Genomic DNA, 15,933 nt, shown 5'->3' on the forward strand with positions numbered 1-15,933 from the left:
CTTAGGTTGTGAAGAGCCGTCCATCGCTCCTGCTTACAAACCACTTACAAACCACGCGAAGAGAGCGGTGATGCAAGTCGTCTTGAATGCATTGCGACAAAGGTCGCGGCAAGCGTGGATGCTGAACACTAAAAGTAGAGCACTGTAGTGTCGAGTCCAAGCCGTCGTCGTCGTCTGTGTAGCTGAAAGACCTCTGACCCAATACAGTATGCAACGGTCTGGGCTGCAGTATAACAAAAGAGCGCCGTCAGGGCTTTACCGGCATTCATATACATCTTCAAGCCCGGGGTTTATTAATACGTGCTGCAGGTAAGCTCCGAACGCTGGCGTCGTATCCACCAACATATATTTGCAGCAGAAACCACAGTGCAGCAGCACAATAAGATACCCATCTCGTTGGCAGAGGCATGGCTATGTGCCGTCGGTCGGTTGTCGGTCGGTCGCTCGAGCGGCTGGAGCAAGAAGGCTACATCGATAGATGGTCATACGCAGGACGTACCTCGATGGAGCAATGGCAGCGTAGCATCGTCATGATGGCGCGTCTGTCGCGCAGTTGCGGCTGCCTTCGATCCAGTCTTTTCAGGTGATAGCCTCCAAGCCGTGTCAAAAAAGGGTGCGTCGACGCGGTGCCGGCTATTTGCTTGATAAAAATGGTGCATGGTTTACCCTCTTTTTGTCTCCAAGAGCGTCCACCAAGCCCTCTTTTAGGGCAAACTCATTGACTGCGGGCCAGGCTTGGTCGCCTGCTACAATCAATCACGCGCAAGACGAGCGAGGGCATGGAGATCCTCTCGATCGCGTTCGCCATCTCGGCCGCGCTGACGCTGCTCACGGTGCTCCTCTCGGGCTGGGAGGTCTGGACGCATCTGCTCTACAACCCGCAGGCCGGCATCCGCCGCTACGTGCTCCGCATCCTGCTCATGGTGCCGATTTACGCCGTGACGTCGTACCTCGCGCTCACGATCCCCGAGTACAAGATCTACTTTGAGACGATCCGCGACTTTTACGAGGCCTTTGCTCTGCACTCGTTCTACTACTTTATGATCGAGTTCCTCGGCGGCCAAGAGGTGCTCGCGCAGCGGCTCCGCAGCCACAAGCACGACGCGCACCACGTCATGGGCTTCCAGTGGTGCTTGAGCACGTGGAAGATGGGCCCGCAGTTCGTGCGCATGAACACGCTCGGCATTTTACAGTACATCCCGTGCAAGATCTTCATCACGGTCACGACGTTTGTGAGCATCATCTTTGACTTTTACGGCGAGGGCCAATATACCAACCCGCTCGTCGCGTACGGCTGGCTCACGCTCATTCTGACCGTGTCGCAGACGTGGGCGCTCTACTGCCTCGTGCTGTTCTACCACGGCTGCCTCGAAGAGCTCGCGCCCATGAAGCCGTTTCCCAAGTTTATGGCGATCAAGATGATCATTTTCTTCACGTTCTGGCAGAGCTGCACGATCTCGGCGCTCGGGAAGGCCGGCGTCATCTCCGAGTCGTGGCACATTCGCTGCAAGATCAACGAGTGCGACTTGATCACGGGGATCTGCCACCATGAAGAGTGCTGGGAGACAGCCGAGATTGGCGCCGCGCTCAACAACTTTATCGTATGCGTCGAGATGCTCCTCTTTGCGGTCGTGCACCATTATGCGTTCAAGATCGACGACTTCCTCCGCATGGAGCGCGAGAAGAACAATGAGATCACCAACAACGTCAAGAACGGGATGCTCGGCAACTTCCTCGACGTGATTTCGATCACGGACGTGGCCAAAGACATCCAGTACTCCAAGATGCAGCTCCTCACCGAGAAGCAGCGCCTCGCACTCGTCTTTGAAGAAGAAAAGAAGAAGCGCAAGGGCGGCGTCCACGCGAACGAGATCGCCGAGCGCTCGCTGCATCTCGAAGCCAGCGGCGTCAAGCAACCGCTGCTCGCACCCGTTGCCGCTGCCAAGCAGCCGCCCCGGCGACCGATGGCACCGATCGTGACGAAGGACGAGGCCCGCAACCGGCTCTCGATGCTGTATGAAAACTTGTCCCACAAAGACTCGTTGGAGTAGGGAACGACGTGGTCTGCCTCCTCCTCCTTGCTATCTGGTCAATATACCCGTCGTTGCTCGACTTCTATGGCATTTTGCTCCCTGCGTCCATGCTACGTCCCTGTGCCAAGTGCATAGGGAGAGGAATATCTACAGTCATACCGGACTACTGTCCAGGAACCCTTGACGCTACATGGTTCTCTCACCAGCTCCCGTCCTTATGCACAGGATCGCATCGAGGTATGACACAACACAAGGGTGACACGGGGTAAATTATACGGTGTGGACGATCAATGGTGCTGGCTCGACGGCGAGGGCGGCGTCGCGTGGTGATGGTGGTGGCTCGTACTGCTGCTGCTACTAGAACTCGAGCTGCTTTTGGTCGAGTTTTTTCGGTGCGGCGTCGACTTTGGCACGGGCGCTTGCGGAATGAGGTCGCCCCTCCGGAACCGCATCGTCACGGGGCGCGTCACGACCGTGAGGGCTTGAATGCACTGGTCAAACGGCAGGCCGCGGAGGTCCGTGTCGCCAAGATGCACGAGGATGTCGCCAAGGTGCACTTGCTTGAGGTGCGGCGGGCACACGACGTCGTCCGCGTTTTGGTACTCCATGCGCGAGACAAATGGTGCGTTCGTCATCGGGTGCGCCGAGAAGAGGAGCCCGAGGCGGCACTTGTCGGGCCACTCGAGGACGTACTCTTGCCGCGCCGGTGTGTGGCTGCTACTGCGCGAGCTCGCGGGGTACACGGGCTTGGCCGGGCGAAGAAAGCGCAGCACGACCGGCTTGGGCATCGTGGCCAGCATCGCAAGCGTGTCGTTGAGCTTTTGCTGCGGCGTAAACGGAATCCCATTGGCCCCTAATCATCGTCGCCGTGAAAAGAGCTGCAGAAGGAGCGGTGTGTACCGAGAAGGATATCGCCGAGCGCCATGCGCTTGGTATTGTCGTTGTTGCCCGTGACACGCGAGACAACCGCGCGTCGCGACTCAGGGTGCGGCTTGAGCGTCACGCCAAGCTCTTGGCCCGCACTCCACGTAATCTCATACTCGAACGAGATGCCACCTTTGCTCGAGGACTCGGGTGGGTGCGACGACGACCGCGCCACCTTGGCCGCGGGTACGTCCGAAGCAGACGCATTTGACGAAGGCGTCGTGGGCTCTTCTTTCGGTGGCGACGACCGGTGCGTCGACTGCGGCTGCACCGACAGTGGGTGTAGGACCGTACCGGATGACGACGAGGACGCTGGTTGCTTATAGTCGTCCATGTCGGCCATTTCCGACTTGCGAATCGCCGCGAGGTTCATCTTTTTTAGCTCGAGCGCAGCGGCAGCGGTGGCAGCAGCAGCCGCCACAATTGCAGCGTGGGCCTTGTCCAGCGACATGGCCGTCGACGAGGAAATCGGACCGTTGAGCACCGACGACGACGGGGGCGGGGGCGACGACAACGGTGGCGACGGTAGCGGCGGCGGCGACGAGATCGGCACCGGCGAGTCCAGCAACTGGTGCACCGTGCGGTGCTTGTCGGGTGTCGTCGCTGACGCAGATGGCTTTTGCCGCGGCGAGTGCAAACTCGACCGCTTCGAGCGCTCGGACGTGCCACTGATGGCATTGCCGGAGGTCGATCGGGTCGGCCGTGTCGAAGTTGCAGGCGTCGCGTTGGACGCTTGCTGTTGCTGCTGCTGTTGTTGTTGCTGGTGCTGCTTGCCAAAGAACCCCCGCGACGTGTTCTTCTCGGGCGTGATCGAATGGCGCTTCCCGCTGTCGTCCGGCTTGGTTTTGCCCATCTTGACAGCGTCTTTGAGCGCGGACGAGAGCTTGGTTGTGAACGGAATGCCATCGTGCTTGTCCTTCTCCTTCTTGTTGCCGTTGCTCGTGGTTGGCGGCGGCGGCGGGGGCACCGCCGTCGGTGGTGACGACAGCTGCTTCTTGGACGCTTGGAGCTTGAGCTCGATCGCCGCCTTTTCTCGCCGAAAGCGCAGCTGGAGCGGCCGCTTAGCCTGGCGCAGTGTTTTGAGCACTTCGTGGAACTCGATGCCATCGACGCAGTCGTCGTTGACCCACACGAGCTGGTCGCCGACGCGCATGCTCGCGCTCGTCGGTGACGACGGTGCCTTGCCTTGCTTGGCCTTGGCGGTTTTCGCAATGCCCACGTCGGCGACGATCGTGCCGTACGGAGCGCACTTGAGCGTAAAGCCGAGCGGCTGCTTCTTTTCCCAGCCTTGCTCGTACTCGTCCGGTCCAATCTCGGGTCGCAGCGAGACCTGGCGCAAGTCCGGAGCAAAGTACAAGGTCGCGGGCTTGACGACTTCGTGCAGCTGCTTGATCGCTGCGTTGAACGTGCCGCACGACGTGTCGTAGTTGCCGATCGAGATGAGGTAGTGACCGGGCACAATGTCTTTGACTTGGGCGGACCGGTTCTTCCCTGTGATGCGCGTCACCTGCGGGTACGGCACGTCCTTGTTGGCGACGAGACTCACGCCGAGCGGGCCTTCTTCCCAAAACACTGGGTACTTGTTGTCCATATCGATCGACGGCGCCTGGCTTTCCTTGGCCTTCTCTTCGGCCTGGAGCTCCTCGAGGCGCGCCGCAATGCGCTGCGCAATCGAGCTCTTCCACGCGTAGGCGCCCGTGCCCTTCGACGTGAGGTCCTTCTCCATCGGTGGTGCGGCCGAGTCGGATGCACGTCGGAACGTGAGCGCGGCGGGCTTTTGCGCGACCTTGAGGAGGTCGATGACATCTCGAAAGTTCATGCGGTGCGTATCTTGGTCGCCAATGCGCACGAGGTAGTCGCCAATCTCGACGAGGTGGATGCCGAGCATCGAGCTTTTCCCTGTGAGCTTGGTCACGGCGGGGAGGAAGAGCGACGTCATCTTGAGCCGAAGGCCGAGGAGGCCCTCTTCCCAAATGAGCTTGTACATGGCGCCGGTGGCCTGCGATAGCGTCGCGGCGCTGTGGTCGATCGAGACGCGGCGCATCGAGAGCGGGTCGCCTGTCGACACGGGCAGCTCGTACTCGTCGTCGGGGTTTTCAAAGTAGTTTTCAACCTCGATCGCCGGCGTGTCGCCGCCAAACTCAAAATTCAGGTCGCTCATGACCGAGTCGAGCGTGACCGAGTCGAACGAGTCGCGCGCCTCGTCGTAGAGGTCGTCGCCATGCCCACCGTCGTCGTCGCGGTCGTCCCGGTCGTCGGTGCCAAAGATGTCGCTGTCGCTATCGTTGAAGATGTCGTCGCTCATGCCCGAGAAGCGCTCGGACATCGGCGACCGATTGACGTCGTCGTCGCTGTCGTCAAGGTCGTCGAGGTCGTCCTCGGGGATGTGGATCGTGTTGCGCTCGATCTCTTGCTCGTCGTACTCGAGGTCGTCGCTGAGCCGCTCGACGTCGTCGGCGTCGCCGCCCGGCACGTCGAACTGGAGGCTGAAGTTCTCGAGGTCGGGCCCGCCGGACCCGAGGAGCGCGTCCATGTCGTACACGCCGCCCCGCTCCATGTGTCGGGACATGCTAAAGTCGTCCTCTTCCGTCCTGGTGGCTGATTCGGCTGTCTTACAAGCGCCGAGCGTAACCTATCCCGCGATTTCATTGGCCAAAATTCGCGTTTCCGCTCAGCAACACAAAAAAACACTTCTCCGCAGAGCGGGGCTAAACGCACGCCACCCGCGTCGTCGCCGCCGCCTCCGAGATCGCCAGGACCTCGATACCCTTAGTATGCTACTCAGTCGTATCGAAAGCGCTCAATGTCAATGCCGCTGGCCATGTCCTGTGCGCCCAGCAATTGGCAGATGGCGCGGGAACGGCAATGTCATGCAGCAGCAGCTTGAGCTTTGGGCAGCTGAGGTCGGATGGCTTGCACAGTAGGCGGCGAAAGCCGCTCGTGTGACGCCAATAGAGGATTCGAGAGCAGCACGAGGGCGACGTCGCCAGTCGACGCTGCTCGAGGCGGGCCGTTGGTCGCACCGGCGTATGCGCACTGGCTACTGCGATGAAGGCTGTCGCGCTTGTTGCTACGCTACGATTTTATTGGCACCACGTCCGCCCCTCGACCGTTCGGTAGGTCGGACAAAAGAGTCGTTCTTTCCGATCGACCGGCTGTTGGATAACATTTAGCAAGGTTAGAATCGCTATGTCTAGGACGCAAAGAGCGCTTTAGGCTGGCGGCATCGCATCGTCGCACGGGCGCAACGTGCTGTCCATTTCGTTCCAGAAGTGCGTGCCTGTGAACGTACTCGACGAGATGCAGCCGCCTAGTAGCGCCACGTAATGCTTGCCATTATGAAGAGGATGGGGAAGGGAAATGTACCGACGGGCTGGCCGGGAAAGCACTCGCACGTGCCGCCAAGCGACTTGGGCAGCTGGTCGGCGTCAATGTGCGTGAGCAGCGTCGGCTTGAAGTTTTTGCCCAAAATCGAAATCTTCTTGCGCGAATTTTCGTTGAGGAAGACCTCGATGAGCTTCCACGTGCCGTAAAAGAAGAGCGGTGCGTTCACGATGAAGACGTGGTTGAGCGTCTCGGGGTAGTGATCTAGGTTGTCCTTAATTCCATGCACCATCGCGCCGATGTGCACCTTGGTTGATGACGGCCACCTCCTTGATAAATTGATACACTACTTTTTTGAACGTGTGCATGCCAATGCCCGCCAGGTCGTAGATGACCGTGGACTTGACCATGGTCTTCCCGACGCGCTGGGCCTACGCGTCCATATTCGCCGATGCAGTCGTATTCTGCGAACTTACCGCTTTCGGGAAGGTGTAGTGCATTTGAAACTCGCACTTTTGAACGTGCGCGTTGAGGACGTCTTCGAACTTGCACGTTTTGGCCATCGCGTCCGTGTCGAGGTTCCCAATGTCCTCGATGAGGAGCACGTTGCCTTCTTTATCGACGCCGTGGCAGCCTTGCGGCTACAGTATTTGCGTGAATCGTCCGAGATAGTGTTGACACACGAACGAGGTAGCGGCGAATGACGTCGGTCTTGGCCTTGGGCACCATGAATTGCTTGGAGAGGCGCCCAATGTTGTTGTCTTCGCGCCAGCGCATGCTGTCTCGAATCATCTTGAGCGACTCGGCCTCGGTCGGGCGCGCCGCGAGGTACCGCGTGAGCATGTCATCAAGGTTGCCCAATGGCACAAGCCCCGTGGCTTCCATGCGCTCGAGCGAAAACTCGGCGAGGACGGAGGCCTTGAACGACGTGAGCGCCGCCGCCATTCTACTGCGTGTTGAAAAGTGGGACTCGAACGTCGACTGACCGGGTCGACTGCGCCATCTTGATGCGTGTACGTTGGCGTCAATATCCGAAACGGCCGTCAACAGCCAAGAGGATAAAGACCGCGTCAAGTGTCGCTTTTACTCCCAGTCGTCGGACTGACTTTAGCTGGGTAGTAGATAGCACAAAGCTTTGTGCACAATAGGACAATACCATAACGACGTCAGATGTACCTGACCGATGCGCCCATCGCAATATGATTCCCAAGCCTTGGATTAGGGAGCGGGCGGTAAATGAGAGCCTTTAGTCGTCGAGGTGAGAGCAACCAAGTTTAGCGTTCGAGAGCTGCCTCGCCTTGCGCGTCAAGGCTGCCTTGGTGTCGCGGTATCAGCAATAGGTGCACTCTGCAGATGCACTGCGAGTCTGGACGAGAAGTGTCCTTGTGTCGCTCGTGAGCAGTAATACAGGTATACACTGCATTCAAGGACCTTACACAGCTTATGGCTCCAGTGCAAGATACTTGTCTCGGTTGTAAATGGCGTCGGGGCATCGAGCAAACATGAGACGCCGGAGCTTCTCAAACTCGACGTCTTCGGAGCTACTGCCGACAACGTGGTCCCAGGCGGTCGCTTCGTCTTCGAGCGTGTACCCTCGATCCTTTGTAAAGAGGTTCGAGTGCCACAAGAGCACACGTAGCGTGCACGTCGTCGGCGAAGTCCGATCGAGGACGTACCTACATTGCATTTCGAACATAGCTCGCATCAAGCAGCTGCGTACCAGAAGGTGCGGTGGTGCCACACGTGGTTGTGGTCGATGCGGTCGTCGTCCTGGACACTGCCACCGACGAAGACGACACGGTTGGGTGTCCGGAACTCGCGGCTGAGAAACATATCTGTCTCGCCGTCGTCTTCCTTGGCGCCGCAGCGGTACAGGAGCGTCGGGTCCACTTGCGATAGGAGCTACGCATTTCTAGTGTTCAACTATCCCACGCGTATACATCCAAATACCTCGCAATCGACGAGCGAGTAAAAGTCAGGGAGACTGTCGCCTCGAAAGAGCGACTGGATCCGACCGGACAGCGCCGCGTCAGCCGCGTCGAGCGACAGTGGCAGCTCGCGCTGGATGCGCCAGTAGAGGTTAAACGTATCGTCGGGAAGCACTTGAACGTTAAAGTCCACAATGGGCCGGGAGTCCGCGCCCGGAAAGCCATACTGCGACAGCATGCGGTCCGTGTTGCAATACCACTGCGTCGTGATCCAGTCGACGCCCAGCTTGCGCGCGTTCTCATCTGCGAGCAGCGTCACGCGCGATATCGACGGCGTGCGGGCAATACCCTAGGCGTCATGTGAGCGATCATGGGACGGTCATGGCTCAGGCACCGATATGGCCGACGCGGTCACCCAGCGCGAGATGACCTGGGCGAGCCGAGCGCGGCGCGCGTGTATCGCGCGGAGGCGCAAGTTCTCTCGCGACGCGTCTTTAGTCGCAGAGGCAAAGACGGCGGCCACGTGCGACCAAGCGAGCGGCGGAGGGATCGCGAGCACGGCCGAGAGCTCGTCGATCTCGGCTTGTAGCTGCGCGCGGTCGGCCTGGTACCGCGCCCGGAACTTGCGCTGCTTGAGACGGTTCTTGAGGCGGTAGTCGGCGCGCGGGTCGTCCTCGAGGACGGTCGGCGCGAGGCTCTCGGCTTCGATCGCGTCCGTGTCTGGGACCATGATAGGTGTAATGAAGATTGATCGCCGCTGATTGGCCACGATTTTGAGGGTTGTTCCGGATTGGTCCATCGTGGATGCCACGTGCCAAATGCAGTCGGTGACGACCGACTAACTAGAGAAAGGCGACGTTCCGTGAAGGCAGCGACGAAATCTTCTTTGATCTACGAGCGAGTACCCCAGATCACGGTAGCGGTGCTGGTAGTGCGAGTGTTCCAGCAGCGCCATGCCCGAGCACGAGCTGTATATGGGTACGTTCCCAAAAGTCTGCACCATCGACCTCAACATGGCACAACGCTTGAACAGTACACGGTAGCAACAAATATGTGATGGCAACAGCGATGGTCAGATGCATCTGCGCAAGGTCTGATAGCTAACCGTGTATGTCGCGAACCCGGTACGAGCAAAACTAGAGAAACCTGCAGGTTGACCGCCTCCGACGACGCGACCGTCGACCGGCACCTCTGGTCTGCCAAGTCGATGCCACTCCAAACTCGGCTGGAGAGCGACGGCGTATCCGAATCAATCCTGCTTCCTTACCTTCGTCGTCACTGCAAAGCTCTTTGGCAAAGACAAGATATGAGATGAGAACATTGACTCTTTTCAAAATCAAATGTTATTTTGACTCGCTATTTACTTGGTCAAAGTGCGTGCAACAAGCACCATGCAGAGCAGCGCGAGCAGCATGAGACCCCAATTGAGGCCGAGCTGGAGCATCAAGCCCGCGCCGGCGACGTCGACCTTCCACGAGATGGCCCCGCCCGCGCTCTGGAAGGCCTTGTACAGCCCTACGATGCGCGCGAGCTCGGACGCGTCGTTGGTGAGCGCGCCAATCATCCAGTAGACATACGTCTGAAAGGTCGCGTCGAGGAAGCCGTAGAGCAGGTACACCACCATTGGGAACGCAGCATTTGCGTCAGTAAAGTCGAGCAGCGCTTGCGTCGACGTCCGCGTATACGTCGACTGGACGCCTGCGCCCAGCGCCCACGTGAGCACACAGAGCGCCGTGAGCACGTACAAGCCGACGCGGGCTCGTTTCGCTCGTGACCAAAACTCAACGTCGAGGAGTTTGGTGCCAAAGACGTATGCGCCGAGCATCTCCATTGCCCAGTAGAGAGCGTTGTTGAGGCCCCGCGTGCGGAGCGTAAAGAGCTTTCCGTTGACGTCGTTGAACTGGTAGGCGTAAAAGAAGTTCGAGTAAAACGCCGCGGGGAGCAAGCAGAGCACGCGCGGATCACGGAGCGCCGAGAGCAGACCGCGGAGCTCTATGAGCGGCGACGTAGCGGTCGTGGGGTACGCGACGAGCGAGTGGTCGGAGCGTGTGACGCGGTGCGGGCGCCGCAGCAATAGCGCTAGCAGCGCCCCGAGCACCATGATAGCCATAAAGCCAATGTACGTGGCGTCGTTCACGGTCGACGCGGTCGAGTGAAAGTTGCAGCCAAAGGGAATAAAGCCGCCGAGGACCCCGCCGAGGTTGAAGACGATCCAGAAGCTCGAGATGAACTTGCCTTTTTCGTGCTCGCTTGGGTACGCCAGCATCATGGCGCCTTGCGCGGTCCAGAGTAGCGATGCGCCCACACCGAGGAGGCCGCCTGCAAATACGACGAGCGTCGACGAGCCATGGACGTTGTAGTGGAGGAGCGACCCGACATAGAGCGCGTACGTGAGGCCGCCGAGGAGGATGCAGGGTTTGGGCCCGAGCAAGTTGTGCAATGAGCCCGCGACGAACGAGAAGAGTGCAAAGCACGCGTAGAGCGCAACGTTGGCGTTGGATGCGACCGACGTGTCGAGCTGGCCGCCGCCGCCGAGGCCGTTGAGCGCATTGAACATACCGGGGCACGCAAAGCAGATGACGCCTAGCAGCAAGATCTCTCGAAAGGCTGTGGCCCGGGGCGGCGGCGCCTCCAGTTCGAACGACGTGTGTTTGGGACTCTCGCTCATCATCTCGTGTTTGTCCAAGTATTTGCCTGTGATCGGCAATGGACGAGGAGGAAGCGAGGCCTGCGACAGACGGGACGTTACTGTTCCGAGTCCAAACAGCTGGTTGCCGTTACCCACTTCTTGGTGGCCGTCGATTCCGCGGCCATGGTCCCTCTTCCCTCTGTGCTGTTCTCTGAAGCAAACTTCTCGCGCTCGAACGCTGACCGAGGGAATATATGTACGAGCCCATAGTATCTCTGAGCTCTTGCCGGACTCGGCGCTCGATATGAGACTGCGAGCCTTGCCCATCGGCGGCGATTATCAATCCCATGGCACATTAGCGCCGTGCTGCGAGTCGGTCCTCCTAAGTTTGGGTGCGTGCTGTGTTTGTGGCTTCGACTCTCGCTCCGAGTCCGCTCAGCTGAGTAATGTTAGCCCTCATGCATAAAGATATCAGGGATGAGTTAACGCGTCCTATCAGGAATCGTGGTGTTGTTTAATCGAACCAAATGAAAGAAATGATGAAATGTTGCGATCTGGGCTGCTCTGAAAGAAGTATTTTTTCCTGCTCTGCGTCTCCGGAGAGAAGAGACAACACGGACATAGCACCGAATCGGGATGTTTTACGCGTTGTATTCATGCAGTCACTAGTGCGCGGTCTCTACGCGCTCGACGCTTGGTTTGGCGGGTGCTCGGCCGACGGCGGGATCGGTCCATCAAAGATTCGCTTGTACAAGTTGTACAAGAGGAGCACTAGACTCGCGTTCAGCATTCTCATTGTCTGCAATTTGCGTGTACCTTTGCTCTTGCCGTTCGTGTCATTCGTGGGCAAGCGCTCGCCAAAGAGCTCTAGTGCCAGCATATCAATACAAGCGAGCGTCTCGTGCGCGACGTACTTCGTTCGTCAATGAGCTCGTGCAGGCCATTGCCATGTCCACAGACGCATGGCATGGTGTTCTCGACGTGCTTGTTGTTGCCGCGATCGCGCGACCGCAGGTGCCGTGCAGGTGGCGCACACTCGGGTGCTGGCATCTACGAAAAGAGGCTGTCATGTCTGCATCTTATCGCCACGGGCGTATGTACCCGAGAGAGCTTGTAGAGTCCGCAACGACCGTCGCGACAGACGGTGCACTTGCCGCGAAGGTCGTTGTCGCCATCCCGGCGAAAGATGACTTGGCCCAGCACGTCTACAGAGTTGGAAGGTTGGATCCAAGCCGTGTCTATCGCCGTGGGCTACCGTAGGGCACACCGCGGAACGAGTGGTGGTCTAAAATCCGGTCGACGTTGTGGCGGGTGTACGCTGCACAGAGGTTGAGGAGCGACGGCGGCGAGAGCGGCCCAACGTGGATCGAGTAGAGGTCGTGAAGGCGGTCCGTGCCGTCGTAGCCACCGAGAAGGTACATGCGGTTCGTGACGACGACCGCGCGATGGAACGTGCGGCTGCTCGGCACGTACCCGCTCGTGTACACTTCGCTCCACGTGTTGGTCACTAGGCAGCGGACATTGCCACATTGACAATGCAAAGAGTGGGCGTACGGAGGTCCAAGCGCTGGAGGTCGTTGAAGCGCGAGTGGGCCTTGTCGACGCCGCCAAAGACAAACATGCTGTCTTCGTAAATGACCGCTGTGTGGCGATACCGGTGCGGCGGGCTCTTCCCCGTCGTCTTCATGACGGCCCACACGCCGGTCTCGAGGTGGAACTCGTACAAATCGTCCAGCGTGTCGCGGCCGTCCCAGCCGCCAAAGATGACGAGCCGCTTCGAGGCTTCGTGCACTGCGCCCGAGTGGCCGAATCGACCGGACGGGATCTGCCCCGTCGCGTCCATCTTGAGCCAGCGCTTCTCGAGGAGCTCGTAGCGGTACATGTTGTTGAAGCGGCTCGACCCGTTGTAGCCGCCGAAAATATATATATTCGACGCGTGCAGCACCATGATGTGGTCCGTGCGCGACTCGGGCTTGACGATCGAGAGGTTGGGCATCTCGCTCCACTTGCGCGTCTCTAGACGCATCCTTGTCAGCATCGCATGCAGTGCATCACCGTACCAAAGTTGAAGAAGAAGAGGTCGTTAAAGTAGTTGCCGTCCCGCCCATCGTAGCCGCCAAAGATGTACATGTTGTTCTCGTGGACGACGCCGAGCGCGCCCGACCGCCGAGGCGGCAGCGTTCCATTGACGTCCACCTGCGACCACATGCACGACTCTACAAGCATTTGTGTGAGCGGTGCATTCGCCGACGTGGCGTACCAATGTCGAACTGGAAGAGGTCTTGCTGCCTTCGCCGCCGGTCCGTGCCACCAAAGACATACAATGTCGCGCCTGCATCGCGTGAGCTCGCCGCCATGGCCATGCCCGCATGTACCGTAGGAGACGACGGTATGGCCTGTCCGCGGGCTGTAGCCTTCGCCGAGCGTCTCGATGCGCTCCCAGCGGCGCTCGTCTACCAGGCGCATGTGGCCATGAGGCCGCGCCTGCGGCAGGTCGACGTACCGATGTACTCGGGCTCGGGTTCGAAGAGCTGCATGTTCCTCTCCTAGGTCGACGGAAGCAAAGTGAATGGAGCGTCGGTCGCGGCTGCTTAACCTTCTTCGCCACGCGACGCCTGGAACAACTCGCCGGTTTCCCAGAACAAATCCGGATAAAGATCGCGCCCAACTTCGACGCTTCTACTTCGATGTCCTTTGCACGCGTGTTATGGAAGCCGTGCACGGCTGCGCATGGTGCGATGCGTACCCCGAGTGTCACCCTCATCGTGTGCATTGCTTCTTGCATTTGGATAGCGCCGAACTTGCGACGTACTGCGTGGAATATTGCGTCTTTCAGGATGCACTGTCTGAATGGACATGGGAAGCGCATAATGATGGCCATTGTTGAGGAACGACCTTGGCTCAATGAGATACAAGTTGTATCGAGAGCGAGCATCAGCTGTGCGTACCATGCGAGCGTGGATAAACCGACAAACAAGGAAAGCAAGGACAGTTGAAGGTCGTGGCCGCAGCTGCGAACTTCGCTATCCGGATAAAATAATCGCTCTAAGCTTCGAACTTTTGTTGGGGCGCTTGCAGTCTCGATGCTCACGGCGATGCCACGTCAGTTGTCTTTTGCGCGACGACCAACTACGCCCATCGAATGGCATGCGAGCTGCATCAAGGCGCTCTTCGCTAGGTGGTCGTCGTATCGTCGTCGTCGTCGGTGGTTTCGGGCGACCTTTCAGCTGCCACTGAGCCCGACCAATCTCGCCCGCATTCAATGCACTCGAATATAATGGTCGAGGACACTCATTCTCGCTGGTGCTGATACTGTACATGGGTTCAATGACCTCGATGCTCGATGCGTTCATCGAGACAAACACGTTTGCGGAACCGCAAGCGGTAACTCTAATAGTAATACACTGCGCAATTATTTCAGCGATACCTACAAGTGGGGTCGTTTCAAGCCGCGGAGGTACGCTTCGATTTCAGGCGTTCCTTCGTCCAGAGCCCGTGCGGTATACCCTTCTCGCCGAAAGGTCGCGAGGAACTTGACCATCTCAAAGTGGCCCATGCGCGCGGCACCGTCAATCGCCGCGGTCGTGCAGCCTTCGCGCCGGTGAACATGGAGGAATCGAACCACGTCCAAGTGGTTATGTCGCGCGGCCGTGTCCATGGCCGCCGTCGTGCAGCCCTCCATGCGGTTTTCGTGCAGATAAACCACGGTCGCCAAATTGCCGTTGGCCGCCGCGCCGTCCATTGCGCGAGCCGTCATGATGCCATTGCGGTGCTGTAGCAAAAGCTGCAGCATCTCCACCGAGCCGTGGGTTGCGACCATATCCAGTGTGTCGCGCTCGCATGCTTCGTCCGTGTTAACGAGGAGCCACGCCACAACCTGCAGACGCCCACGACAGGCGGCACGGTGCAAAAGCGGCTGCGATCGGTACGGCAAAAGCACGATGCTGAGCTCGTCCTGGCCCGCATCGATTGCACAAAGCAGGATTGCGTTATCGCGCGGCCAATGCGACAACGGAGCCTCGCCAAGGGACTCCAGCAGCTTCACGCGCCCATGTCGCACCGCGTGCTCGATGACCTTTTCGCGGTCGGCGAGGCGGCAAAGGCCCAAGAGAGAATAAACCGCACCCGTCTGCCCGGCGCGAACCGCTGCTTCGAGGACGCCATCGATGGGAAACGATCGAGACGCGACCTCACTACTTTGGTCGGAATCACACTGAGGATGCCAAGCTGCGTGCACAAAGTCAAGCACGTCGTGGAAGCCGGCAGCCGCCGCGTCCGCGAGCGCGCGCTCGTCGCACGCAAGCGGCATGTTCCTCGTCACGTGCTGGAGGACGTGGAGCTGCCCGGACGCAATGGCCGTGTCAAGCACGGACGGACGTACCGTCGTTCCATAGTCTTCTAGCAATGTCATCACGTCGATATTACCTCGGCACGCGGCCACATGCATCGCAGCGATGCGATCGGACTCATACGTCGTTTCAAGCAGCGCCTTGGTGAGAACGCAGTTGTTGTTGTACGCTGCCACCTCGAGCGCGCGCAGAATATAGTGCTTCGGCACTTCTGGGCTTCGATCGAGCACCGTTGCGAGCAGCGTTGGGTCTTGGACGTAGCTCGCATATACCAAAAGCGCACCAGCAACATCGTCATGCAGAAGCAGTCGGTGGACGCTTGTGACGGCCTGTGCACGTTGGAGGCACGGGATCCACGTAAAAAGGCGCGAGAAGGCGATGGCCGCGTCACCGTCGCATGCAAAGCCCTTCCACTGGGTAGCAAAGTGTAGCGCCGTTGCCGCGAGATGCGGACGGTACGGGAATGGCGCTCGGCGGAACGCACCGCCCTCGCGCAGCTGCGCGACGAGGCGCTGCGTGTCGTGGTCGTAACCGTCTTGGTACGCCGTGATGCGGCGGAGAAACGCAGCGGTTGCGACGACGCGCCTGGCCATGCTCGATCGAAAAGGCAAGTGCCAATGGTGTCGAGTTGGTTTGTGATGACGATTGCACGACCATCACTCTGATTCGTCGTTGGGTTGTTGACACAGTGTTTGAGACAGGATGTGAACCAGTGTTCACAGCCGTCGAGGCTCATAATGTTGCTG

At 59.1% G+C, this 15,933-nt stretch overlaps 7 protein-coding genes across 7 annotated transcripts; 1 reads left to right on the forward strand and 6 right to left on the reverse strand.

The window, feature by feature from the left end:
• The first annotated feature begins 724 nt into the window (after positions 1 to 724).
• Positions 725 to 2,123, forward strand: SDRG_16455 (hypothetical protein). Its single transcript, XM_008622666.1, has one exon. It carries the CDS (start codon positions 780 to 782, stop codon positions 2,049 to 2,051), a length of 1,272 nt encoding a protein of 423 aa, XP_008620888.1. The 5' UTR covers positions 725 to 779; the 3' UTR covers positions 2,052 to 2,123.
• A 150-nt stretch (positions 2,124 to 2,273) lies between these two features.
• Positions 2,274 to 5,754, reverse strand: SDRG_16456 (hypothetical protein). Its single transcript, XM_008622667.1, has 2 exons — positions 2,934 to 5,754; positions 2,274 to 2,886 (listed from the first exon to the last, which is right to left on the reverse strand). The coding sequence occupies exons 1-2, from the start codon at positions 5,524 to 5,526 to the stop codon at positions 2,321 to 2,323; spliced, it is 3,159 nt and encodes a 1,052-aa protein (XP_008620889.1). The 5' UTR covers positions 5,527 to 5,754; the 3' UTR covers positions 2,274 to 2,320.
• A 297-nt stretch (positions 5,755 to 6,051) lies between these two features.
• SDRG_16457 (hypothetical protein) lies at positions 6,052 to 7,327 on the reverse strand. Its single transcript, XM_008622668.1, has 6 exons — positions 7,268 to 7,327; positions 6,969 to 7,227; positions 6,758 to 6,922; positions 6,589 to 6,712; positions 6,324 to 6,545; positions 6,052 to 6,267 (listed from the first exon to the last, which is right to left on the reverse strand). Exons 1-6 carry the CDS (start codon positions 7,282 to 7,284, stop codon positions 6,170 to 6,172), a joined length of 885 nt encoding a protein of 294 aa, XP_008620890.1. The 5' UTR covers positions 7,285 to 7,327; the 3' UTR covers positions 6,052 to 6,169.
• A 351-nt stretch (positions 7,328 to 7,678) lies between these two features.
• Positions 7,679 to 8,944, reverse strand: SDRG_16458 (hypothetical protein). Its single transcript, XM_008622669.1, has 4 exons — positions 8,604 to 8,944; positions 8,232 to 8,558; positions 8,002 to 8,183; positions 7,679 to 7,957 (listed from the first exon to the last, which is right to left on the reverse strand). The coding sequence occupies exons 1-4, from the start codon at positions 8,937 to 8,939 to the stop codon at positions 7,723 to 7,725; spliced, it is 1,080 nt and encodes a 359-aa protein (XP_008620891.1). The 5' UTR covers positions 8,940 to 8,944; the 3' UTR covers positions 7,679 to 7,722.
• Positions 8,945 to 9,516: 572 nt separating this feature from the next.
• SDRG_16459 (hypothetical protein) lies at positions 9,517 to 10,896 on the reverse strand. The gene has a single exon (XM_008622670.1). The coding sequence runs from the start codon at positions 10,878 to 10,880 to the stop codon at positions 9,570 to 9,572; it is 1,311 nt and encodes a 436-aa protein (XP_008620892.1). The 5' UTR covers positions 10,881 to 10,896; the 3' UTR covers positions 9,517 to 9,569.
• Positions 10,897 to 11,459: 563 nt separating this feature from the next.
• On the reverse strand, positions 11,460 to 13,453 carry SDRG_16460 (hypothetical protein). The gene is made up of 10 exons (XM_008622671.1): positions 13,342 to 13,453; positions 13,214 to 13,291; positions 13,099 to 13,170; positions 12,899 to 13,054; positions 12,393 to 12,854; positions 12,094 to 12,345; positions 11,940 to 12,043; positions 11,753 to 11,888; positions 11,655 to 11,705; positions 11,460 to 11,609 (listed from the first exon to the last, which is right to left on the reverse strand). Exons 1-10 carry the CDS (start codon positions 13,373 to 13,375, stop codon positions 11,518 to 11,520), a joined length of 1,437 nt encoding a protein of 478 aa, XP_008620893.1. The 5' UTR covers positions 13,376 to 13,453; the 3' UTR covers positions 11,460 to 11,517.
• Positions 13,454 to 14,204: 751 nt separating this feature from the next.
• SDRG_16461 (hypothetical protein) lies at positions 14,205 to 15,805 on the reverse strand. Its single transcript, XM_008622672.1, has one exon. The coding sequence runs from the start codon at positions 15,778 to 15,780 to the stop codon at positions 14,266 to 14,268; it is 1,515 nt and encodes a 504-aa protein (XP_008620894.1). The 5' UTR covers positions 15,781 to 15,805; the 3' UTR covers positions 14,205 to 14,265.
• Between the last annotated feature and the right edge of the window lie 128 nt (positions 15,806 to 15,933).

The sequence above is a fragment of the Saprolegnia diclina genome, assembly GCF_000281045.1.
Source record: "Saprolegnia diclina VS20 unplaced genomic scaffold supercont1.129, whole genome shotgun sequence".
Taxonomy (NCBI): domain Eukaryota; phylum Oomycota; class Saprolegniomycetes; order Saprolegniales; family Saprolegniaceae; genus Saprolegnia; species Saprolegnia diclina.

Coding starts and splice junctions, on each gene's coding strand:
- SDRG_16455 (XM_008622666.1), top strand. CDS start 780: ATGGAGATCCTCTCGATCGCGTTCGCCATCTCGGCCGCGCTGACGCTG.
- SDRG_16456 (XM_008622667.1), bottom strand. CDS start 5,526: ATGTCCCGACACATGGAGCGGGGCGGCGTGTACGACATGGACGCGCTC. Junction 2,887..2,933: donor GCTCGGCGATATCCTTCTCG/GTACACACCGCT, acceptor GACGATGATTAG/GGGCCAATGGGATTCCGTTT.
- SDRG_16457 (XM_008622668.1), bottom strand. Junction 6,923..6,968: donor ACGTCATTCGCCGCTACCTC/GTTCGTGTGTCA, acceptor CAAATACTGTAG/CCGCAAGGCTGCCACGGCGT. Junction 6,713..6,757: donor ACTACACCTTCCCGAAAGCG/GTAAGTTCGCAG, acceptor ATGGACGCGTAG/GCCCAGCGCGTCGGGAAGAC.
- SDRG_16458 (XM_008622669.1), bottom strand. CDS start 8,939: ATGGTCCCAGACACGGACGCGATCGAAGCCGAGAGCCTCGCGCCGACC. Junction 8,559..8,603: donor TGACCGCGTCGGCCATATCG/GTGCCTGAGCCA, acceptor CATGACGCCTAG/GGTATTGCCCGCACGCCGTC. Junction 7,958..8,001: donor TGGCACCACCGCACCTTCTG/GTACGCAGCTGC, acceptor AATGCAATGTAG/GTACGTCCTCGATCGGACTT.
- SDRG_16459 (XM_008622670.1), bottom strand. CDS start 10,880: ATGATGAGCGAGAGTCCCAAACACACGTCGTTCGAACTGGAGGCGCCG.
- SDRG_16460 (XM_008622671.1), bottom strand. CDS start 13,375: ATGCAGCTCTTCGAACCCGAGCCCGAGTACATCG. Junction 13,171..13,213: donor CCATACCGTCGTCTCCTACG/GTACATGCGGGC, acceptor CACGCGATGCAG/GCGCGACATTGTATGTCTTT. Junction 11,889..11,939: donor GACTCTACAAGCTCTCTCGG/GTACATACGCCC, acceptor CTCTTTTCGTAG/ATGCCAGCACCCGAGTGTGC.
- SDRG_16461 (XM_008622672.1), bottom strand. CDS start 15,780: ATGGCCAGGCGCGTCGTCGCAACCGCTGCGTTTCTCCGCCGCATCACG.